At 54.2% G+C, this 24,005-nt stretch overlaps 1 protein-coding gene across 5 annotated transcripts; it reads left to right on the top strand.

Annotated features, from left to right (window-relative positions):
* The first annotated feature begins 1,722 nt into the window (after positions 1 to 1,722).
* On the top strand, positions 1,723 to 23,879 carry CDH16 (cadherin 16). Of its 5 annotated transcripts, XR_009256141.1 has the most exons (19): positions 1,723 to 1,852; positions 2,839 to 2,896; positions 3,161 to 3,244; positions 3,887 to 4,042; positions 4,113 to 4,251; positions 4,608 to 4,766; positions 5,527 to 5,723; positions 6,353 to 6,475; positions 6,689 to 6,839; positions 7,056 to 7,283; positions 7,363 to 7,439; positions 7,514 to 7,702; positions 7,804 to 8,045; positions 8,594 to 8,727; positions 9,458 to 9,700; positions 9,849 to 9,956; positions 10,270 to 10,386; positions 21,721 to 21,871; positions 22,206 to 23,879. XR_009256141.1 is itself a non-coding variant. In XM_058708698.1 (18 exons), the coding sequence occupies exons 2-18, from the start codon at positions 2,852 to 2,854 to the stop codon at positions 21,738 to 21,740; spliced, it is 2,412 nt and encodes an 803-aa protein (XP_058564681.1). In that variant the 5' UTR covers positions 1,723 to 1,852; positions 2,839 to 2,851; the 3' UTR covers positions 21,741 to 23,879. The 5 variants fall into 5 exon arrangements, 4 of the variants coding, with proteins under 4 accessions (XP_058564681.1, XP_058564682.1, XP_058564679.1 ...); XM_058708698.1 differs by having other exon boundaries at positions 21,721 to 23,879; XM_058708696.1 differs by lacking the exons at positions 21,721 to 21,871; positions 22,206 to 23,879 and adding an exon at positions 11,224 to 11,572 and having other exon boundaries at positions 1,724 to 1,852.
* The last annotated feature ends 126 nt before the right edge of the window (positions 23,880 to 24,005 follow it).

The following is a 24,005-nucleotide window of genomic DNA, read 5'->3' as shown; positions in this document are numbered from 1 at the left end:
TGCCTGAGGTCACACCTCAGAAGTAGAAGTGGCTGAGTGGGGACTGGTATACTAGTCTGCTGGTCTCCAGAGCCCAAAGGCAGCCTAGGGCGAGGCCTGGTCAAGGGTCCATACAGTTCCTTCATTGGTTCAATTTATTTATTCCACAGACTCCTAGGTGCTCTTGCAACCTGGTTAGAACACTGCAGTTGTTCATTGGCAGAAGGTGTGAGTTGTTCATTGGCAGTTGTTCAATGTGCACAACCTGCAGTGTGCAGAACCCATCTTGGCTGATGCACGTGCTCCCCAGGGCAATGTTAAGTGCACAGAGCTTTGCCGCTCCCCACTCCCAGCCTGCAACATACTTAGAGGCATGTGGAAGGCATGGTTTTCTCAAAGCAAGTGAACGTCCTGAGGCCTGAAGAAAAATCCAGGCCTTCCTGGCTCTGCTACTTATTGGCTTTGTGACCCTGGGCAACCCACTCAGCATCTCTGTGCCCCAGTGACATGGGGACAATGCCCCTTCAGAATGGAGTTAGGGTAATAGTGAAGGTGTGCGCTGAGAGCAATGCCAGGTGCATAGTAGGAGCTTAACATACATGAGACCCCTTCAACCACCCCACAGTGCACTGCTTTGGGCTGTGGTGCCTGGGGTGCCTGAGTTACACTTGGCTTGTGGCAGACAAGGCTGGAGGCAGGTGAGGAGTTTCTGCCCATCCTCCAGATATGCAGTGGGAAGGACTCAGGGAAGACCATGGGAAACTCTGAGAACAAGGAAGGACTGGAGATGGTATCCCTGACCCTTCCCACACATCCTCCTGACCCTCCCACACACGACTCCCAGGCCCCAGAAACTTTTCCTGGCTCCACTTGGCTGCCCTCATGGGGGGAGGGGCCTCTTGCAATCCCTGCAATTCCCTCAAGGTCACCTGAGCTGGCTCAATCTTCTCTTCCTTCTCAGAGGCACGAGACAGTCCATTTTCCCAGCCCTGTCAGTGTCAGCAGCTAGTGTGAACCCTTAGGGAGCCTCAGGGGATCTCAAAGGCTGCTGATTGCTCCACCCATTGGTCCCAGTGGTGGGTGGTCTAGAGCCCCAAATACCCAGTTCAGTCATGTTCATTTATCCTTCATGTGCAACCTCCTTGTTTTTGATCCAGGCAGGAGCTGCCAGGGCCAAGCAAGGGCAAGGTCATTACTGCGTCCCTGAGACTTGCCCTGGAGGGCTCCCAGTCTGATAGAAGAGACAATGGCAGTCTGGTGTCTTCTCTGCTCTGATAGAGGTAGCACATTACATGGAGTAGAGATTATTCCCAGAAGAGAATCCTGAACAAGCGTGGGATCCCAGGGAAGGTTTCCTGGAGAAAGGAATATCTGAGCTGAGTACTGAAGCCTGAGTAGATGTTCACCAGACAGATGAAGGGAGGGAAGGACATTCCCTATGAAAGGAACAGAGTGGGCCAAGATAGAGCTGCAGATGCTGGTACATGGGGGAGAAGTGGGATCGAGTCTGAAACCACAGAAAAAGAAGTAATGTCCAAGCCCATAGGGCCAAGAAATACCCATTGGGCTGTGTAGGGAAGGGAGAAGTGCCAGGCCAATGATCTCCCAACCTCCTGGGGCTGGCAGTCATGGATGCTGAGCAGCCCCCAGCTTTCTAAAGTCAATGAGTAACTTTGGGGGGCTGGGCAGGGCCGGGCCTGCTACTGTGGGCCAGTGGTGTTTTCCACTCTTGAGCAAGCCTGGCTGGACCGCCTACCTGCTCAAGTGTCCGCCCTGCCCTACCCCACCCATCCCGGCCTGGCCAGTGCTCCCTGGAGAAGGAGTCCTCTCGCCTGGCGGCTGGACCAAGGGAGCCCGCCTGAGGCACCAGAGGGTGAGGTCCCTGGAGTGGAGGGGTGAGCAGGGCTGAGGCTGGGGTTGGTGGTAGGGGAAGGACAAACACTGCCCTGTCCAGCCCCTGTTCGGGGAAGAATTCCCAGGAGCGGTTGGAGTGGTTGTCCGTGCTCTGCATGCTCAGCTCCAAGCTGAGTGCTGAAAAATGCCAAGATGAGGGCAGGACTGCTGTCCCGAGGGGACTCTGTGTCTGAAGGATGGCAGTGTGTAGAAAAACAGGCCTCAAGACCCTGAACCATGAGTCCTGTGTTCCAGGAGGGATTGTCCTGTGGTCAAGTCCTCTGTGACCTTGGTCAGGTCTTGCCTTTGAGGCTTTACCTGCAACATGAGGTGACTGCAGGAAGTGACCCTTAGAGTCCTCAGGGTCTTTCCAGATTCAAGTTTTGGGGATATTCAGAGCTGCTGGGCAATTAGCACTTTGGGATCTACATACAGGCTGGGGAGGCTATGTTGGGAAGGAGACAAAGGTCTGGAGGTGAAACTCCCATGGAGATCCTTGTGGGGCCAAGAACCAAGAGGCAGGATGGCTGGGCCTAGGGGCCTAGGTGGGCCTGGTCAAGGAGCTTGATGCTACCCTGCAGGCAGTGGGGAGCCACAGGCCCCTCCAAGAGGAGAAAGTGGAGGACAGTCTGTCGTGAGGTCCCACTGGCTATTTGTGTGGAATGGGCTGAGGCAGGGGACAAGGATGGGAGTGGGAGGGGAGCAATGTCCAAGTGGGTGGGATGGGGAGGGGCATCTCTGGGAGTATAGAAGGACAGGAGACAGGAGGAGACCTGGCTGACTACCCCATAGTGACAGGTAGCAGGAGGTCCAGCTGAAGAAGGGAAAGTTGCACCTGTGGGGCTTGAGGAAGCCATGGCTTGGGCTGAGTGGCGATGAGAGGAGGGATACTCTCTAGGAGGAGAGTAATGGGAGGGACCCCGTGCCTACTGATCCTGGCTGTACCCTCACTGCCATGTCCTTCAGGCCCATCCTGACCATGGTCCCTGCCTGGCTGTGGCTGCTTTACCTCTCTGTTGCCCAGGTGAGCTGGACCCTGCTCGACTCCTTCAGATCCTGGCCCTGGGTGTTGGCACCCTTGTCCCCCACTCCACCTGGACTAGTTGCACTGACCATGGAAGAGACTAGTTGTGCGAGGGCGTTCAGAGCTGGCTATAGGCCTGTTGTGGGATCAGGAGGTCAAAGACCAGAGGGTGGATGGGTTAAGGTATGGCCAGGCCTATGGAAGGGGCAGAAATTCCCCTTCCTTGTCAGCTGCCTGTGAGACAAGGTGAGAATCCTCCTCCAGGTTCTCCCAGAGGTCCAGCCTGCAGAACTGTATGTGGAAGTCCCAGAAAACTATGGTGGAAATTTCCCTTTGTACCTGATCCAGGTAAGCCTGAAAGCTGGGTGGGTTGTCCACCCCCAAGTCCTGCTTCCCCTACCTCCAGCATTTTATCTCTTTCTTTTAATCCTGCTTCCCCAAGAATATGTGCTATAGTGAGTGAGTAACAAAATTTTAATTCCAGAAGAAAGTAGAGTTTTAAGTTGAAAAATAAATAATTGGTTGGGGCGCCTGGGTGGCTCAGTTGGTTGAGCGACCGACTTTGGCTCAGGTCATGATCTCACAGTTCACGAGTTCAAGCCCCACATCAGGCTCTGTGCTGACAGGTCAGAGTCTGGAGCCTGCTTCGGATTCTGTGTCTCTTCTCTCTCTCTCTGCACCTCTCCTGCTCTCCCTCTTTTCTCTTAAAAAAATAAAAATAAATTTCTAAAAAAAAAAAAGAAAAATAAACAATTGGTGGTGGGGTGTCAAGGTTTAGAAAGGAGGGCAGGGAGTATTGGGGTGCATCAGGTACAGGGGAAAGAGCTCCGGCTTTGAATCTCAGTCCTATGACTTCATGGCTGTTTGACCTCAGGCAAGCGCTAGCCCTCTCTGAGCTTCAGTCTCCCCACATATATAATGGGGTCATTGGGTGGAGGGGCATCCCCCAGGCCTGGGTCCCACTGCCTTTACCTCTGTTCTCCCCAACAGCTACCACTGCCCCCTGAGGAGACTGAGGGTAAGATGGTGCTGTCAGGAAACCCGGACATGACAGCCGAGGGCCCCTTTGCTGTGGATGCAGAGTCTGGCTTCTTGCTGGTGACCAGGGTCCTGGATCGCGAGGAGCAAGCGGAGTACCGGCTACAGGTATGGCTGGGCCAGATGTAGGGGAGAACAGTGAAGGCAGGGCGGGGCACTGACTATCCTTCCCTGCCAGGTCACCCTGGAGACTGAGGACGGACATGTCTTGTGGGGCCCACAGCCTGTGCTTGTGCATGTGAAGGATGAGAATGACCAGGTGCCCCACTTCTCTCAGTCCATCTACAGAGTTCAGCTGAGCCAGGGCACCAGGCCTGGTGAGTGCCCAGGGCAACGGGCTAACAACAAGGTCATGTGGGCAATGATGTGGGCAATGATGAGAGAGTAAAGAGGTGGCCAGACACCCAGAATAAGCACAGGGCAGCCAGGATCCAAGGTGCCCCCCTCCTATTTCTGTCCCAACCTTCTTCCCCCACCCTCCTTAGAGTCCTCTGGCCCCATCCAGTCTTGGCCTCTGTTCACCTGAAAAGTGGGGTGAAAAGCTGTGGCTCCCATCCAGAGTCCTGATATGATGATGGATATGAAAGGAAGTACCAGGGAGAGATAGGGGAGGCTTGGGAAACCCTCCCCAACCCCTTCTCCTTTCATGGTTTGTCCTCTCCACACACACCAGGCATCCCCTTCCTCTTCCTTGAGGCTTTGGACGAGGATGAGCCAGGCACAGCCAACTCAGATCTCCGATTCTACATCCTGAACCAGGCTCCAGCCCGGCCTTCCCCGGACATGTTCCAGCTGGAGCCTCGGCTGGGGGCTCTGGCCCTCAGTCCTGAGGGTGAGCCTGAGCTGGGTGTGAGGAGGAGAGAGGTCAGAGAAAGCTGGGGAAGGCAGCATGTGAGCCGTAACAGTAGGATGGGTTGGAGCTAGAGATGAAGAAAGAGTATTCTGGGTGGAGAAGAGCAAAGCACAAGGCTTGAACCTTGTGCATGGAGAGAAAAAATGGTGTGAATGGAGTACCTCAGCCCTATACCCTGGACACCTGAGTCTAAGGGACAGGCTAAGAGAAACCTGAGGGGTTGTAGCCCAGGATGTTGCTGGGAGACCTTTGGACTGATTGTAAGGGAGACCTGAACCTGGGAATTCAGACCAGAGGCACATGATAGGGAAAGAAAAGCTAACCATATATCTGCCCAGCCAGTCACCCATTCACCCATCTACCACCCAACCGTTACACATGTAGTCCATCTATTCAAACATCTATGCAGATTAACCCATCCACACACCCAAATTCCCATCCATTTACTTGGTCAACCATCCATGCATCTAACTGGTCATCTAATCACTACCCAACCACTCATGTGTCCCTACCCCCATCCTAGTCATCCAGTCCATCAACTATTCATTGTGTGGATAGATATGGAAATGGCTTTGCAAATTTTCAAGTCCTGCTTGAGTGCTCACTGTGGTGTTAAAAGTCTTACCCTTGGGCCAAGAAAGTATCCTGGACACCTGCCATATGCTTGGCTTTGTGTTTGGTAACTCACTGAGAAGGATGTCCTGGACTCCTGCTCAGCTGACCATCCTGACCCTTCTAGGAAGCACCAGCCTAGACCAGGATATGGAAGGGCCCTACCAGCTATTGGTACAGGTCAAGGACATGGGTGACCAGGCTTCGGGCCACCAGGCCACAGCCACCATACATGTCTCTGTGGTAGAGAACACCTGGGTGCCCCTAGATCCTGTCCACCTGGCAGAGAATCTGAAAGTTCCATACCCACACCGCATTGCCCAGGTGAGTAAGTGCTGGTCAGTGGCTGAAATAGCCCCATGGATGGTACATCTGGGCCTCAGTCTCAAGATTTGGGGGGTGGGTCTGAGGCCCAGCTTGACCCCTGCTCCCCTCCTACCTATGTTCTTCCCTCGACCGTCCCCATCAGTTCCCATCATGGAGTAGGGCATCCAAGGCCCCAGAACCAGGCCCACAGCCCCTCACCTGCTATCCTCCGGCAAGTGTGGCTCTGGGCCCTGACCTGAGCTTGCCCCAGGTTCCTTAGGGGGAACAGCTGCCACCCTCTGCTGCCATGGGGATTGTCACCCAGGCTTGGAATGTCTCAGACCTTCTCGAGGAATGCCCTGGGTCTGGCCCAGCCTGAGAGGGCACAGAATAACAACCTGGTCATTCAGGCATTTTGGGCAGGGTCTGGGCTCGGACCAGGACAAGGCCACCCTGGACTTGCTACAACAACGAGTGTCCCAAACAAAAAGACCCTACCTGGACTCCAGGGAGGATAGCAGCTTACCTGATGTCACACAGGAGCAGGGGCCCAGGCTCCCTACCCAGGCACAGTTGAGACATAAGAGCTGATGTGGGCTGTGCCTGCCCCTCATCCTGGGGTGCCCTTATTCTGTGACCCCTCCCAGGTACACTGGAGTGGGGGAGATGTACATTATCATCTGGAGAGCCAGCCCCCTGGACCCTTTGATGTGGATGCAGAGGGGACACTCTACGTGACCAAGGAGCTGGACCGAGAATCCCAGGCTGAGGTGAGGTGAGGTGAGGGGGAAGCCAGGAGGGCAGGCTGAGGGGTGCCTGGTCACTGTCCAGTTGGCTTCTGGGGGTATCACATCCCCCACAGGCACTGAGGCAGTGGAAGAGCACCCAGAAGAGCTGGAGCTGGCCGCTGGAAGGGACCCAGACTGAGGCCAGGCTGGAACTGCCCTTGGCCTTCATCTGAAGACCCCCACTGTCCACCTCAGTACCTGCTCCAGGTGCAGGCTCAGAATACCCGTGGTGAGGACTACACAGAACCTCTGGAGCTGCGTGTGGTAGTGATGGATGAGAATGACAATGCACCTGTCTGCCCCCTACACGGTTCCCCAATCAGCATTCCTGAGCTCAGCCCTCCAGGTGGGCTATGGGCCTTGTCAGGGGATGCGGGAGGGTTGAAGTCCTTGTGAACCATCCCATCTTGCTCTTCTCTGGGATGGGACCAGCCTCAGGCCCCTATATCAATGTCCCTACCCTTCCACAAGTTCAGGTTCAGTCCAGCCCAAAAGAGGAGTGGGCAAAGTGAAGCCTGCAGATTGGCCTGTGGTCCCACCCAGGTGGGTACTGTCTTTACAGGCACTGAGGTGACTAGGCTGTTGGCAGAAGACCTGGATGCCCCCGGTTCCCCAAATTCCTACATTGTGTATCGGCTGCTGAGCTCTGAGCCTGAGGAGGGAGCAGAGGGAAGAGCCTTCAAACTGGACTCCACCTCAGGCAGTGTGACAGTCGGGGACGCCGCCCTCCAGGCTGGCCAGAGCATCTTGCTTCAGGTGATGGCTGCTGACCTAGGAGGAGCAGAGGGTGGTAAGTGCCCTGATGGTGACCCAGGTTCTTTCCCTCTGTTTCTATCCTGGTCTCTCCAACATGTCCTCTCCTGCCTCAGGCCTCAGCAGCACATGTGAGGTCACTGTCACAATCACAGACATCAATGACCATGCCCCCGAGTTCACCAATTCCCAGGTAAGCAGGAACAGGGGAGAAGACCTTGGGAAGGCACTGATGAGGGGCTCACGGCCCCTCCACAATCTCTCCAGATTGAGCCTATAAGCCTCCCTGAGGATGCAGAGCCTGGGACTCTGGTGGCCACACTCACGGCCACTGATGCTGACCTTGAGCCTGCCTTCCGCCTCATGGACTTTGCCATTGAGGTGGAGGACGTGGAGGGGACCTTCGGCCTGGATTGGGAACCAGACTCCAGTCATGTCCAACTTCGACTCCTCAAGGTAAGGGGCTGGGGGGTGGGAAGGGTTACGCGTATTCTCATATGCATGCACAAGTGTGCCATGCCCTGGGCCAAATAGTGACCCAGCTGCATTGGTTCTAGAACCTCAGCTATGAGGCAGCTTCAAGCCACAAGTTGGTGGTAGTGGTTCGGAGCGTGGCAGAGTTGGTAGGGCCAGGCCCAGGCCCTGGAGCCACAGCCACAGTGACGGTTCTTGTGGAAAGGGTGGTGCCACCCCCCAAGTTGGACCAGGAGAGCTACGAGGCCAGTGTTCCAGTCAGCACCCCAGCTGGCTCCCTCCTGCTGACCATCCAACCCTCAGACCCCATGAGCAGTCCCCTCAGGTGAGCCTTACTGGGCTGGACCTCCCCTGCTCCCAGGGGATGACCCCCAGGGCCAGAGGGGACTCACATTATCTGTGGCCTGGAATATTTCTCAAACCATGGCTAATGCCAAGGTTGTGACTCCTGAGGTTGGGTCAGAGCTGGATGAGCTGGACAGGCCATGGAGAGGAGTGTTAGGTGCTCAGAGGACACCTCCCCATGCTGTCTTGAACTGGGCCCTCCCCCATGCCCCACCCAGACCGCAGCACAGATGAGGATGTTCCCTGGCCCCATCCTGTCCCTTTGTGGGGTGACCCAGGACTAGTGGTGTTGAGTCAGGCCCCCCCGGCTCTGATAGTAACGCCCACAGTATCCATGATTTAAGCCTTGTCCCTCAACAAGCCCCTGAAGCTGGGGAGGGAGACTCAGCACCCTGGGCACTGCTGCCTAGCAGTGAGTCACAGAGATGATGTGGAACTTGAGCAGGTCACATGGCCCTGGGGGTCCCTGAGTAAGACCCCATATATGGTTTCAGTGCCTCCCTGCCCCCCATCTTCTCTGGGCCTTAGGTTCTCCCTGGTCAATGACTCAGAGGGCTGGCTCTGCATCAAGGAGGTCTCTGGGGAGGTGCACACCGCGCGGCCCCTACAAGGCGCCCAGCCTGGGGACATGTACACAGTGCTCGTGGAGGCCCAGTATGAAGGTACGGCCAGGCAGTGGTGGGGCCTCTGGGAGGGAGAGTAAGCCTCAGGCAGAGAGATAGATGGGCAGGACTGAGCTTTCTTCCCAGGCTCCTTACTGGCATCTACTCTGCTCAGGCAGGAAAGAGGAGTGAGGGCTGGGGCCAATGTCAGTCTCTGAGATGCCTGCCCTCTCAGACCACCCTCCTCCCTCAGATACTTACAGTCCTCCAACACTGCCCCTTAGCCCTAGAGGGCCTCTCAGGTGTTGGCTTCAGATATAGGTTAGGAGCAGAGGCTGGGGGCCTGTGCAAGCGGAAGGAGTGCCAGGGGCTGTGTTTATGGCAGGTGAGCCAGAACTCTGAATGCCACTTTGACAGGATGAAAAGCTGGCCCAGGGGTGGGTATGTTAGGGCAGCAGGTCTCGGGTCTGGGCTGGACTGTCCTGTGGTATATGACAGGCCCAACAGAGCTGAACTCCCCTACAGTCAGGGCATCTCCACACGGTTGGGCCATGAAACTGGTGGTTGGGGGCTTGGGAGGAGGTGAGGGGATGCCTGGCATCCAGAAAAGCACAGGAAGGTCTGACAGCTGTTTGGATAGTGAAGGGGGCAAGGTGCACTGTGAGGAGGAGACAGGCGTGGGGATGCTGATGGGGATGGACAGGAGGGGTAGAGTAGGGCAGGTGAGGCCAAGACTCAGCAGGGTGAGATCCATGGGCCTGGGGCTAGCTCAGCACTGCCTCCTCTGCAGATGAGCCGACACTGAGCGCCTCTGCAACCCTCGTGATCCACTTTCTGAAGGCCCCTTCTTCCCGGGCCCCAACTCTGAACCACGTGCCCACCCGACACCTCTGCACACCCCGCCAGGACCATGGTGTGGTTATCAGTGGACCCAGCGAGGACCCTGATATGGCTGGTGGACATGGTCCCTACAGCTTTGCCCTTGGTCCCAACCCGACAGTGCAGCGGGATTGGCACCTCCAGGCTCTCAACGGTGTGTGGTGGGGCAGTGGGGGAGACTGTGGCTAAGGCAGGAAGTGGTGTGGCACTTGGAAGTGAGATGCCCTTCCACTGTGAGGGTGGGGCTGGGCTTAGGGCCTATTCAGGCTAGTGACTCTGGTCACTGCTTATGGTCCCAACAGGTTCCCATGCCTACCTCACTCTGGCCCTGCATTGGGTGGAGCCACGTGAGCACGTAGTACCCATAGTTGTCAGCCACAATGCCCGGATGTGGCAGCTCCTGATCCGAGGTAAGGCCAGGGCTCCGTGTGCCTGCAGTTCCTGAGGGAACCATTTTGATGCAGGGGGAGGGGCTGGGAACACATGAATGTTGGTTCACACGGACCGCAAATACCTGTGCATGCCTGCACATCTGTGGTCAGGTGCACGGAAGCTCGTGCACACAGACACACACATAGAGGAGCGTACTCCCCCCCGCCGCCCCAACACAAATACGTTTGTGTGCACAAAAATGTGTATTAGCCGGCTGCACTGGGGCTGCCGAGCAGCTGGAGAACCCTCCCCCACCGCCTTTACCTTCGTCCCCTGCCCCCTGTCCCCTAGTGATCGTGTGTCGCTGCAACGTAGAGGGACAGTGCATGCGAAAGGTGGGCCGCATGAAGGGCATGCCCACGAAGCTGTCAGCCGTGGGCATCCTCGTGGGCACCTTGATGGCGATAGGTAATGGATGCTGAGCTCTTGAGTGGGGGAGGGTGATGGATGGTTGGAGTCACGGCCTCCAGATGCACAGTGCCCTGTCCCCTGATGCCCCCCAGGACTGGAGAGGGAACCCCACAACTGTCCTAGTCATTATGCTCCTGTTTCCTGCCATCACAGTCATCATCACCGTCATCGCTGATAACAGCATTTACTATTATATTATTATACGTTGGCTGTGCAATATAGGATTGTCACACTGAATTCTCCCCACAACCCTGTGAGGTAGATCCTGGCATCTCCCTATTTTCCATTTGAGGTCACTGAGGCTCAGAGAGGTTAAGTGACTTGTCAGAGGTTACACAGCCAGAATATGACAGACAGAGCCCAGGTCTTTCCAGCCTATTCCCTTTAGTCCAAGCCTCCCTCTCTATCCCCTTGAATTTTTTTTTATCCCTATAGATTTTTTTCCTGGCTGTTTTTGTTGTTATTGTTTTTTCGTTTTGGGTTTGTTTTTTTTTTTTTTTTTTTTTTTTTTTTTTGTCAATTCTACCACAATGGACCATGTGCCTATCTCTCAGAGATCCATGGGAACAACTCACTGGCTCCCGTATGACTCCCACCCAAACTGTTCCCCAGAGGAGGGGACTTTGGAGGTGGGGGTGTTCTGGGGCAGCTGTAGGCCAAGCAGTCAGGCTTCTTCTGGCACCAGGACGACAGCCAAACCCAGTCTAGACTTGGGGATGCTGTCTAGGAAACCTTGCTTCCTTATTAAACCAATACCAAAGCAGGCAGTTTTTGGTGGTGGACAAGTCCCATGGCCCCTTCTGAGAGCTGATCCATCCCTCTTGGGCCCCTCAGGCATCTTCCTTATCCTCATCTTCACTCACTTGAGCCTGGCAAGGAAGAAGGACCTAGATCAGCCAGTGGACAGCGTTCCCCTGAAGGCGGTGGTTTGAATGGTCCAGCCAGACCCAGTTGGGAACTTGACCTTTCCATCTGAGTCCACTGGGAGGGGCCCAGGACTGCTGATCACCGGGGGCTAGGACAGTGTAAAAGCCCCTTCACCGCCCTAGAGTGGAGGCAACATCACCAAACAAGTCTGTAGAGCCTGACCACTGACTTTATGGGCTGCCCATGGGAGTGCTCCAAATGGTGGCACATTTGTCCAATAATAAAGCCTCAGAGAGCAGGGCATGTGTTCTAAGGGGCTGCTGTGCCTGTGTCTGTCATGTGCGTGTGTGCATTACCCATGTCCAAGGTACCCATGTACCTTGAGTCCTTTCCCATCTCCTGCTGCACAGAAAGGGTCTAGGGGCTTGAGGGACAAGCCTGGGGTCCCCTTTGAGGAGAAACATGGGGACATCATACTGGTTTTTGGTGAAAACTTGAGGTTGGAGCAAAGTGGGTCATTTCTTTTTTAAAAATAGTTATTTATTTGGGGGTGATGCACACGTGCATGGGGGCGGGGCAGAGAGAGGGAGAATCCCAAGCATACGCCATGCTGTCAGCACAGACCCCCGTGGGGGCCTCGAACCCACGAACCGTGAGATCATGACCTGAGCTGAAATCAAGAGTCAGATGCTTAACTGACTGAGCCACCCAGACACCCCAAGGTGGGTTATTTCTATGGGCATTTGGAGACCATGGCTGCAGCCCCTTGCTGGGTCAACTCTGACTAGGTGACGGTTGAGGAGGATGTCCTTGAAAGTGTATTCTGTGTTTTCTGGGACATCATATTTGCTAGGGGAGGGCATCGGTGAGTCCATGTCCTATGCTCCTGTGTGAGCACACTCCTGTCTCTGTGTGAGTCACCTACACATGAGTGGACAGAGGTCCCACAGTCTTAAGTGGGGCCTAAATAGGGCTGAAAAGAAATCATGAGGGCCTAATGTGGCTGGAACAAGAGAGGTAAGCTTGGGAATGGGTCCCTCTGCCCCCGTGCAGGCCCCAGAGCACCTTTGGATTTCATATACAAGCTGGTGAGTACATGAGGGGCTCTGCAGAAAGTCAGAGAAGGGGCAGCACTGGGGTGGACAGGAACCCCCATGGCTCACTCTGGAGTTCCCCCTGCCCCAAATGAACCCTTTCCCCTTGCCCAAGATTAAGCCTTGGCCCTGGTGCCCTGCTGAGGCCAACCTCCAATCCCTGACCCTTGACTGGCCCCAGACACATGCTGATCTCCTATACACCCATCCCAACAGTCTCTGGGGAACTAGGGTGGGACTTGCTGTCCCAGGCACCCTTAGCTGATGATGGTAAATCACGGGGAAGGGAGAAAAACAACCTCTGTGAGGCCCAGTCCCTATTTTTAGGAGATAATCTCTCCACTCCTGGCAGATTCTGTGGGATGGGGGCCAAGAGCAGCCAAGAGAGATGGGATGGGCATCCTGGCTGGCCTCTAGAGCCTGACTCAGGGAGGATCCCCAGCCCAGGGATGAACTCTGAGGCTGGTCCCAGCCATTCTCTGCCTGGGGCGTGCACATGTACACACACACACACACACACACACACACACACACACACACACACACTCCCCAACATGAGGCTCTGCCAACTCGGTCCAAGCAGAGCTTCCTGCTCCTCTCCCAGGATCCTCTACTCCTCCTGCACCCACTTAGAAGTCTCCAAGGTGCAAAGCTCTTTGAAGGTGGCATCTTATCTTCCCACCAACCTGAAAGGGCAGGATTATTGGCCCCATTTGCCAGTGGAGCTTCTTCTTTTTTTAAAAAATGTTTGTTTATTTATTTATTTATGAAAGAGACAGTGCGAGAAGGGAAAGGGCAGAGAGAGAAGGAAACACAGAATCCAAAGCAGGCTCTAGGCTCTGAGCTGTCAGCACAGAGCCCAACATGGGGCTCAAACTACAAACTGTGAGATCGTGACCTTAGATGAAGTCAGATGCTTAACAGACTGAGCCACCCAGGCGTCCCATGCTAGTGGAGTTTCTTGAAGGTCAGAGAGGTTCAGGGCTGCAGCTGAGAGTCTTGGAAGCAGAGTGCAAGGTAGGACTATCTGGCAGAGGTTCGAGTTACCTCTCCTGAAGTGTCCACAGCCTTCAGCGGGCCTCTGCTCCCACGAAATCCCTGAGAAGGGCATTAGAGATCATCTGGGCCAGTTCCTTTTTGTAAAGTTGAGAAAGTGAATCACAAAAAGGTAAAGAAACCTTCCCAAATTCATCCAGCCAGTGGGATGCAGCAGCTGAGCTGGAACCCTGGAATCACTCTGCTCTCAGGTCCTTAATTCTGGATGGACAGATAGGTGGATAGGTGGGCGGGCGGATGATTGGCGGAGTGAATGGGTGAGCAGGTCAGCGGATTGTAGATGGGTAAATGGGTGGATGGGTTGGTAAGCGGGTTGGTGGGGTACCAACAAGGGAAGAGTGAATGACAGGACACCGAGGTGAATTAAGGCACCTGCCCCAGTTTGAGGGATTTTGTCTTTGGCTTCCAGGCCCCAGGCACCCTCTGACTGTGTCAGTTTTGGGGCTGACCATAAGGTCCATAATCCCTAGGGATGCAGGCTCTGTTTCCCCTAGAATCTGGGGACATAAGCCTCTCCATGATCCCCAGCCTATTTCCTTGCTTAGAGGAAAGCAAGTGTCAGAGAGGGGGCGTGGCTTCTCTTGGGTCACAGAGGGAGAGAAACAGAGAGCTGGCACTGGTCTGTGGGCTTGGCCATGGGTCAGTGAGTATCAGTAGAGATTACACTAGGGAGGTGGACCTCATTCTGCAGGCAGGGTCTAGCTGCTAAGACAAGGTGAGGGAAAACCTGTGCCTCAGTATGGGTCGAACATATGATCCAGGCTCTGCCCCATCTTTGCTGTGTGTTCCCAGATGAGTCGCTTCATCTCTCTGAGTCTTGGTTTCCTTGTTAATAAGACGGGCTTCACGAAAATGGAGTTGTTGAGAGGACAACATGAGATAATCACCAGAAAATGTGTTTAACACAGTGCTGGGCACACAGCAGGAGTTCAGTACATGTGGCTTTCCTTGGCCCACAGACTGTGGCGGGGTGGGGTACCTACCACAGATGCCTACAGCCATGTACTCTCACATTCCCCAGGGACCCTATGAGGGCCAAGGTTTAGGAAGGGAATATGAGGGGCACCTGGGTGGCTCAGTCGGTTAAGTGTCTGACTTCAGCTCAGGTTCTGATCTCATGGTTCGTGGGTTCGAGCCCATGTAGGGCTCTGTGCTGACAGCTTGGAGCCTACTTCGGATTCTGTGTCTCACTCTCTCTCTGTCCCTCCCTCCCTTATTCTCTCTCTCTCAAAAACAAAATAAACATTAAAAAAAGAAAAAAAGGAAGGGAATATGAAGGGGAGCCCCAACTCTAGCCCCAACACGGCCCTGCTGGGTGACCCTGGGCAAGACACCCCCCTTCAGCCGTTGGCTCCCTGCCAGCTCTAAAGCTGTCTCTAGGGGATGTTGAGACGTCTTATAGGGTTCAGACTGGTCTAGAGCTTCAGGGAGTCACAGGGCCTGCCCCGGTGGGGAGCTCATTCTCCCCCTCTCCCAGGCCCCTTCCAGAGGCACAGGGCCAGATCAAAGGGACCCAGCACTGAGGATTGGGAGGCGGGCTTGGAAAGAATGTAAACATGAGGATATTTTTAAACTTTTTCCAGCCCCAGAGATTAAGGCTCTTGAAGGGAGAGGCCCAGAGACTGGTCTGGCCCTCACTCACAAAAAAAGAGTGTGGGGACCTCTGAGACTCCCACCCCACCCACACCTACCTGTACCCACCCCAGGACTCTAGCTTGCACCCCAGGGCAGTTCTTCCTCTGATTTCATTTCAAGAGGTCCTGCTGCTGCGGATAGCATGTTTCTTCTTCTTTAAAAAAAAAAAAAATTTTTTAATGTTTATTTAATTTTGAGAGAGGGAGAGACAGAGTGCAAGCTGGGGAGGGGCAGAGAGAGAAGGGATACATAGAATCCGAAGCAGGCTCCAGGCTCCGAGCTGTCCACACAGAGCCCGACGCGGGGCTCGAACTCACGAACTGTGAGATCATGACCTGATCTGAAGTCAGACGCTCAACCAACTGACCCACCCAGGCGCCCCGGAATAGCATGTTTCTAATGAGATGACCTAAGAGATGTGGGAGGGCCCAAAGGGTTTCTAGGGTTGTGGGGGCCTACCTGGCAGGGCTAGTGTTGAGGGGAAGATGAGGAGGGGAAAGAGGCTGGGAGCAGAGGTGAGGAGGCTGGGGGAGGGCCTGGGTCCAGGTCTGAGCTATGCAGTGAGTCAGGCTGTGGGAGATGTAGGGGCCACTGACATGATGGTGGTTGGGGGTGGGGGAGGGCTGATTACCCCCAGGTGTCACAGTGACTCAGGAACTTGGACACAAAACTCCCTACATCTCACCACTCTGGATGTCACGGTGACGCTCACCCTGGGTTCTATGACAACAGCCTCTTCTCTCTGAGTGATGCAGCCACCCTCGCACACTCATGCTACACAGTGGAGCACACCCACAGGAGTGTCACAGGGAGACTCAGAGAGGGGACTCAGTCACAACATGCCCCCCCCCCCCACCTTGTGATCATATCCCAGGCATTCCCACAACTTTACCCCATCCACATCCCTGCTCATCAGGAAGTCAAAGGGTCAAAGTTCATGGGGGTATTTGATGGCCAGCCTGTGGTTACCAGGACAATGAGGAGCCGTAGCCCCTGGAGAGGCCTTGCTGGATGTTTCCCATGTTCCAGGGGTGCTGCTATGCCGCCTTCTCCTGCTTATGGACCCAGAGAGGGACAAGTGTCCAGCTCTAGGTCACACAGCTCCTCAGTGGAGGGCAGGGTTCAGGGCAGGCATCTACAAGGTGGTGTGCTGCCTTCCAGATTGCATCCACTGAGGCAGCAGAGACAGAGGACAAGGTCTGATGCTGTCTCATAAGATGTTGTGGGACTTCGGGCCCAGGACAATGCAGGAGCTGGATGGGGCCAGAACTGATAGGACTGGGGGCCTGGTACCTCCCTGAAGACGTTGCCGTGCTGTCCCTGTGTGCATGCCCAGTCTCAGTTGCTATTCTTACCTACTTAGTGGTGGCCACAGGGTCAGAGATAGTGGCTGGGTGGGAGGGAGTCATGAGCACCAGCCCCTTATCTGACACATTCTCTGGAAACTTGGCAGGGACTGTCAGGATTTGGGGGCCTGGGCAGGGGGGCATTGGGATGGTCACATGAATACGTTTTGGGGGATGGGCTCATTTGGGACAGGGCCCCGCACCAGCTGCCTCTCTGACAGCCAGGTGAGTCCCATCAGAACTGGGACTTCCAGTGGGACTTCCTCCCATGTGGTCATCAAGACCCACAGGTCGTCCTCAGCTTCTTACCCAGTCCCAACCATAAGACACAACCTTGAAGCCTCTGATGCCCCTGAAGACAATGTATTGGTTTCCCTGGTGAGGCTGTAGGTGGAGGCTGCCTCTATGAGAAGAGCACAGTCCTGTGAGCACAATACTGTGAGTACTGTGTCCTGCCCAATTCTAGGCTGTGTGACCTTGTGCAAGCTGCTTCCCCTCTCTGAGATTCGGTTTCCTCATCCCTTTTCTGGGATGTTGTAAGAATGACAAAGTCCAGTTGTTAGGAATCCAGGCTAAGGGCTGCAAATGTGTGTGTGTGTGTGTGCACGTGTGCACGCACGTATGCTCTAGTGGGCCGCCAGGATGGGGAGAGGGAGGTGCATAGGTCCCGCACCTTGGAGACTCCCGCCTCATGGATTTTCCATTGGCACGTCGTCACACTCTCCCCCAAAATAGGCCTTAAGAGCCGTGTGTGACAGAGCCCAGACTGAGGGGACTTTTTTTAGCTGCCCTTTGATTGTCAGCTCTCAAACGGCCACTATTTCAAGCCCCAACGCCTACAGGAGTAGGGCCAAGTGGGGGCCCGAAGTCAGCTCTGTGGGCCTGGCTGGCTCCTGGAAGGCATCCCCTAGGGGGCTAGCCACGCCCTCTGACACTCAGCACTGCCTGTCAGGAGAGCACAGCGTTCCCTGTGTATTGGGCTGAGGGCTTGTCCGTCTGCCTCCAGGGAAGCTGCAGACCAGGCAAAAACCAACCTCATTTACAGAGCTCACCCACAGGCCGCTGGCTACCACTGCGAAGAGAAAAGCACATTGTGGGGATTAACTGAGATAATACAAGCAAAGCCCTTAGTGCAGGGGCTGGCACATCACTGGCCCTCAAAAAATGGCAATAGCTACTATTATTTATTAGTGTCATGACAGCTACAGTCATTCTTGTTTTTGTTGTTACAGTAACATTTTTATCTGGTTTCCTTCGGGTCTTTTTTTTTTTTTTTTTTTTAATGCATTTATCTTATGTTGCTGAGTTCAGGTAACAATACTCACCCCGCCCTGGCCACACACACACCTGGTTGCAGCAGAAAGGAGCCCCTCCGACTCTACTGGGGTACCGGCTATGCATCCCGGATCCCTGAGATTGCACTCGACCTTTCTGAATGTCTGGGGTATAGCTTATGTCATCTCCAATACCATCAATCCTTGCCCCATAGGATTTCAGGGCTCCAGATTTTGAAAGTCAAGTTCTTTTTTTTTTTTTTTTAATTTTTTTTCCAACGTTTTTTATTTATTTTTGGGACAGAGAGAGACAGAGCATGAACGGGGGAGGGGCAGAGAGAGAGAGGGAGACACAGTATCGGAAACAGGCTCCAGGCTCCGAGCCGTCAGCCCAGAGCCTGACGCGGGGCTCGAACTCACGGACCGCAAGATCGTGACCTGGCTGAAGTCGGACGCTTAACCGACTGCGCCACCCAGGCGCCCCTGAAAGTCAAGTTCTAAATGATGGATCCCCATATGGCTCCTGCACCTGGATTCTAGAACCCTCTGGATTAAACCTACAGAAATGAGCTTGTTTCCACAGTTAGATGTGAGGAGGAATTTTCTGGCTGTTCAGGTGCATAAGGTTTGGCAATGGGTCATGAGGAGAAATGAAGATACTCTTGGCTTCCTGGTCATAGTGTGTGGTGGCAGGGCAGGGGCGGGGGCATGAGAATGGGGTTTGCCAAGAAGAGGGGGAGAAGGGATGGGGTAGAAAGCCAGATTCTGGGAAGTGGCTGGGAAGGGAGACACAGGGAGAGTGGCTGAGCCAGGTTTCCCCCTTCCCTTCTGGTGTCATTTCCCAGCAGGGCAGCAAGGTCAGCTAGGGTTGGGGGGTCACATGTTCCACCCTTGCTCCCAGCGGTTACTGCACAAGGTGAGACTTCCTTGTTACCCGAAGGACAGAAATAGGTCCCAGGTGATGGCCAGCAATCCATGCCCAGAACCACCAGGGTTATTCTGAGAGTGGTAGGCACAGAGCCAGGCCAGGCTTGGTCAAGTGGACTGAGCTGGAAGTGACATCCTTGGCCTGCAGGTTCACCCTGCCCTTTCAGGAATCCTGAACAGGATGTGGGAACTGGAGCCATCCTCAGGCCGACCCTTGATAGGTGGGCTTCACTGGATTCCTGACTCAGCTGTGTGACTTTGGGCAAGCCACTTGGCATCTCCAAGCATCAGCTGCCTGCTCAAATGATAGGGATCTTAATCCTTGCCTCTCAGGGTAGTTGAGAGAACTCTGTGAAGCTGACAGATGTGATCAATATATGTGTGAACCTCCATTTCTGCTGTCCCAGAGTGCAAGCCTCGGGGTCCAGAGAAGACAAGGGGCTTGTCTGCATACCCCAGCTGCCAAAAGGCCTCTTACCCACCATTCTGAAGGAGTCAGAGTCAGGCACAAAAGCACGTTTCTGGAAGGGCTTGTGGGGATTTTCCAGGAAAAACTCCATCCAACTGGAGAATTCCATTCCCAGCCCTGCTGCCCAGGGCTCAGGCTAAGGAGGGGACGGTCTGGTTCATTCCGGTTCTGTCCAGCTCCTGCTCCTCGCCTACAAAGTCCAGGTCAGGGTACCTCAAACAATGTTCTTTTACTGTTTGCTGTGCAGTGTGAGGGGTCTGAGGCTCCCAAGGTCCTGCTCGAGGCCCCAGCACAGGACAGTACTGGGTTCACAGTTGGTCCTCCCCTGACTCCTCAAGCCTTCCAGGGGCCCTCCCCTTCCCTCATCCACATGTCCTAGCATTTTCCCTGGAGCCAGCCCCTGCCCTCAGGGTCAGCCTCGATGGACATGGACCAGCCAGTGTGATGGACGCTGACTTAGGGAGAGATGGCGCCTGACCCAGCTCAGGGCGTGGGAGCTGACAAATGAAGCTGGAGTAGGGAAGGGTAGCCGGGCTGGGACAACTGCCTGGGCAAAATCTCAGAGGACTGGGACATGCTGTGGCATACTGTGACATTTCTGTGAGGCTGGAGCACAGTTTTGAGGGAGTCTGATGGGCACTGAGGTCAAGGGTGGTAGTTGGAGTTGACTCAGTTAGTTGCTGAGCTGAAATTGGAACCAGTTGCTTTCCTAGCCCAGGCCTCTTCCTTCACAGGTACTCCCACCAGGGTTCTCCCAGGGTTTGGCCAGGAACCAGGTGTGTGGGTGGGGAGTAGGGAGGTGGGAGAATGAGAGGGGTGTGGGGGGTGTGGGTGGGATGAGGGGGGTGGGGAGTCCTCTCAGCAAGGGGGCCAGGCTGCCAAATAGGAATCTCAAAACATAACAGGGTGTTACAGCTGGGCCCAGGGGAACCCATCTCCGCTTGCCACAAGGTGGCCACCTGTGGGATATTCCTGCACCCACAAAATGCACGTTCTGCCCACAAAGTTCTCCAGGGAGTCATTGGAACACTCAGATCTGCTGGGAGCAAAGCTCTTGGAAGGTCCCCCCAGGGCCCTGGGTACTCCCAGACCTACTCTTGTCATTTTATTTCAACTTTAGCCCAGCACCTGTGCCCTCTCCAGCTGCAGCCACCTTCTTCACCCCCTGTGGAGGGGAACATGGCTCCCCTCCACCCTGCAGGCTGGCACCAAGGTTTATGAGCCAGTGCAGAAACCTCTGAGAGCCACATGGGTGGAAAAAGTTACCCGGTTCTAAATCAGCCAGCCTCTCGGTGATCTCATCCCCTTCCCAATATAGTCATACTCCCCTCCTCCAGCCCCTGGCCCGTGGGCTAAGTCACGAGGGAGCTGGTGGAGGGGGCATGTGTGAGGGCTGGGGGAAAGGATTTTCACTTGGGGTCACACTGTACATTCTGTTTCATAATGTGATTTCTCATCCCACCCCCACTTACAGTATTTACATTTAGCAATTTCCTGTCTAATAATAAAGATTGCTTTTTAAACTGTCACTTAAAATCCACCAGATGGATGCACCAGAATGTCTTTGTCCAGTATATTGAAGAAGGACATGTCAGCAGTATTCAGTTTCTCTTTCTTAACCAACACCAGTGCCATGGCCATTTTTGTTCAACCCCCCTTATGCAGTTGGCTGACCCTCTCCCTCTCTTTCTCTCTCTGATAAATTCTGACAGGTGCTGGGCAGGAGAGCAGGCTTCACAGTGTGGGTGAATAGTTCTGGGCTCTCCCCCAAGCCAGAGGTTCCAAGCCCAGGGCAGGGAGGGGGGGCGGGGGGCAGAGACCAGTCCAGGGCCACCAGGACAGGAAAGCAAGGCAGGCTGTGATCTGCTAGTCCCTCCTGCCTGCTCGAGACAAGCAACCCTTTCCCTCCCGGCCCACCCCCCGCTTCCACCTGCTCTTGCCCTCCCAACCCCCACAGGCCAGGCTGACCAGGGATACAAGTAAAGGCCATACACAGAGGCCGTCTTGTGTTGCATGCACACAGCCCCACTCCAGGCAGAAGCAGAGGGTCCAGCCTCAGGATGGGATTCCCCACAGTCCATCCAATCCACATCTTGCCAAATACTCCTCTGGCTTCTGCTAGAATGCTTCCACGGACCAACAGCTCACTCCTTCCTGCCAGGCTTTAAGGAAATGGGTAGAGCATATTTTTGTTTGGTTTTTTGGTTTTGTTTTGTTTTGTTTGTTTTTTATCAGATGAATAGGTATTCAACAGAATTGTGTGATTGCTTAGACAATCACATGAAAGCTAAGAGGAAGTTTTGAAGTCAGATACCAGGGCTCAAAACTCAGCTCCACATTTACTAGTTTTGTGACCTTGAGCATATAGTTTTTCTTTTCCAGGCTCAGTTTCACCATCTGTAAAATGGGTTCATAATATTTGCTTCGGGGCATCTGGGTGGCTTAGTCAGTTAAGCGTCCAGCTTCATCTTGGATCGTGATCTCACAGTTAGTGAGTTCAAGCCCCCCGTCGGGCTCTGTGTTGACAGCACAGAGCCTGGAGCCTCCTTTGAGTTCTGTGTCTCCCTCTCTCTCTCTCCCCTTCCCCTGCTCATGCTCTGTCTGTGTGTCTGTCTGTCTCTCTCAAAAATGAATAAACATTAAAAAAAATACTTGCTTCATAGGGTTGCCAGATTTGTTGTGAGGGACTGGTTCATGTGGTTATGGAGGCTGAGAAGTCCAACGCTCTGCTCTCTGCAAGCTGGAGACCCAAGAAAGCCAGTGGCGTGGTTCCAGTCCAAAGCTGAAGGCCTAAGAACGAGAGGAGCCAATGGTGTAAGTCCCAGTCAGAGTCCACAGACCTGAGAATGGGGAGCACCAGATGTCTAAGGGCAGAAGATGGATGTCCCAGCTCAATGGACAGCATGTTTCTGTCCTTTTTGCTCCATTCCAGCCCTGGGTGGACTGTCTGATGCCCACCCACTCCTTTACTCAGTCTACTGATTTAATCTTTTCTGAAAACATCCTCACAGCATACTCAGAAATAATATTTTACCAGTTTTCTAGGCATCCCTTAGCCCAGTCAGGTTAGCACATATAATTAACCATCACAACCATCTCTCAGACTTACCAATTATCAAGACTGCTGCACACTAATGTCAATCCCCAGGGTCACAGTTGCTAAATTCAGCCCAGATTCAAGAGGAGGAGAATTAGACCCTACAGCTCGGTGGGAGGAGCAGCAAAGAATCTGTGGTCATCCTTAAAACTGCCACAAGGAGCAAGAGGTGGAGGGTTCCAGACTCCCTGCCAGGAGTGACCAGGGAGCAGCCTGACTCTTGGAAGACGTGACTTCAGGTTATGGAGGAAAGACCTCTTTCTCTACTCTCCTTTCTCCCTGCATGACTATGGTATCTGCACACCTGGGGAGGAGTCCGAGGAGGCAGGGGGGGAAGATGCTGAGCTTTCTCCCAAGGGTGAGGGATAGCCTGGAAGGTATGGAGCAGATGAATGATACATAATATTTGGGTCTGACCCACATCACTCTGGCTGCCTTGTGCTGGGTGGAGTTGACTGGAGGGGCAACTGCTGTGTGTGGGTGGGAGGGTAAAGGTGGTTTGGACCATTCTTGGGGCTGGGCAAGAGAAAGTAGACCCCCGAGCTGCTGGGGGGGCTGCAGGAAGCAGGAAGAAGAGATGGGAAGGGTTCAGAAGTGAGGGGCAGTCCACAGAGGGGAACATCCACATTGGGGCAGACTGGAAAAGGTAGCAGCTACTTCCTCCTCACGTAAAGCTCACCACCTGGCTCTGGCTGTCTTAGGTCCCCAGCAGCCCTCTTCCCACAAAGCAGGGCTGAGTGATTACAGGACAGGGTTCTTCTCCCACCCCGCATTCATTCCAGCCCCAAGGATGTCTGGGGTCTGATGAGGCTCCCTGAAAGGTGTCCCAGGCTGCAGTCCCAGGGAGCCCCTGCTCTGGCAGGGCTGTGCCTCAGGGCCCCATGGAATATGATCTTCCCACTCCAGCTGCGGCCGGCACCAACATGGCCAGATGGCGACATCTAGAGGCAGCTTCCTGTCTCACACGGTCTCGGCAGAATCCCACAGCAAAGGGCCTGCGCTGGAGGTGCCAGCCAAGCCGAGGGCTTCCCATTGGGGTTCCCATCATCCTTAGGATTGAGTGAGCCAAAAGGCAGAGCTCGGAAAAGGCCCAGCCACTCCATGCCTCCATGCCAAAGCCCATTTTGGAGTTAGCAAAGCCCTGGAAACGCCAAATGAACCACCCATGGATACTCTCCCCTCCCAAAAGGCAAGGCATGTTGGCTTGATGATGTTCCCCTGTCCCCCTACCTGCTGCACACCTTTGTCTCAGAGGAAGGGTCATCCCAGCAACTCAGCCAGCCTCTTGTCACAGAGCCAACCTATCATCTCCACCTCACAGCCAGGCCCATCCTGTGTCCTGAGTCCCAAATGAGAATTCCTCTCCTTAGCGATGCCTTTAAAATCACTTGTTCATTTCCATCTATCCACACCCGCAGTTTTTCTGGTAACAGAGCTCCTGACCCCTCTCCTCACTTTTACACCACCACTCACAGTTTTCCTGCTACTCCTCTGACCTCTCTTTTGCTGGTTCCTCTTATCTGCTGCTCCCTTAATCATCCACCCATCTGTCCCTCCCCCAATCCTTCTTCACTCATTCTACAATCAGCAGGACAGGAACTACTTTAGGGCATTGAGTAGCATCAAGTAAAATAAAAACAAAAAATCTATTGAGATGAAAGAAATAGCATAAATTTACTTCCTCCCCCTGGAAAGAGCCCAAAGAACTCAATTTTTAAAATTTAATTCTGTTTCCCTTGTATTTTTTCCCTTATATTTTTATCGTGTTCCGAAATGATGGGATATTGGAACACATATGTTAAGTATATCTAGCTTGTTTTCAGCACCACCTACTTCTCTATCCCATCCCCA

Source organism: Neofelis nebulosa, chromosome 17 (genome assembly GCF_028018385.1).
Source record: "Neofelis nebulosa isolate mNeoNeb1 chromosome 17, mNeoNeb1.pri, whole genome shotgun sequence".
Taxonomy (NCBI): Eukaryota; Metazoa; Chordata; class Mammalia; order Carnivora; family Felidae; genus Neofelis; species Neofelis nebulosa.
The sequence above is the reverse complement of the archived record's forward strand: the minus strand, read 5'-3'. Positions and strand labels throughout refer to the sequence as shown.

What these genes read in the sequence shown, in the direction of transcription:
- CDH16 (XM_058708696.1), top strand. Translation starts at nt 2,852, where the DNA reads ATGGTCCCTGCCTGGCTGTGGCTGCTTTACCTCTCTGTTGCCCAG. An exon ending in GAGCCAGGGCACCAGGCCTG is followed by an intron (nt 4,252 to 4,607) that starts GTGAGTGCCCAG and finishes CACACACACCAG; the next exon opens with GCATCCCCTTCCTCTTCCTT. An exon ending in TCCTGAGCTCAGCCCTCCAG is followed by an intron (nt 6,840 to 7,055) that starts GTGGGCTATGGG and finishes CTGTCTTTACAG; the next exon opens with GCACTGAGGTGACTAGGCTG.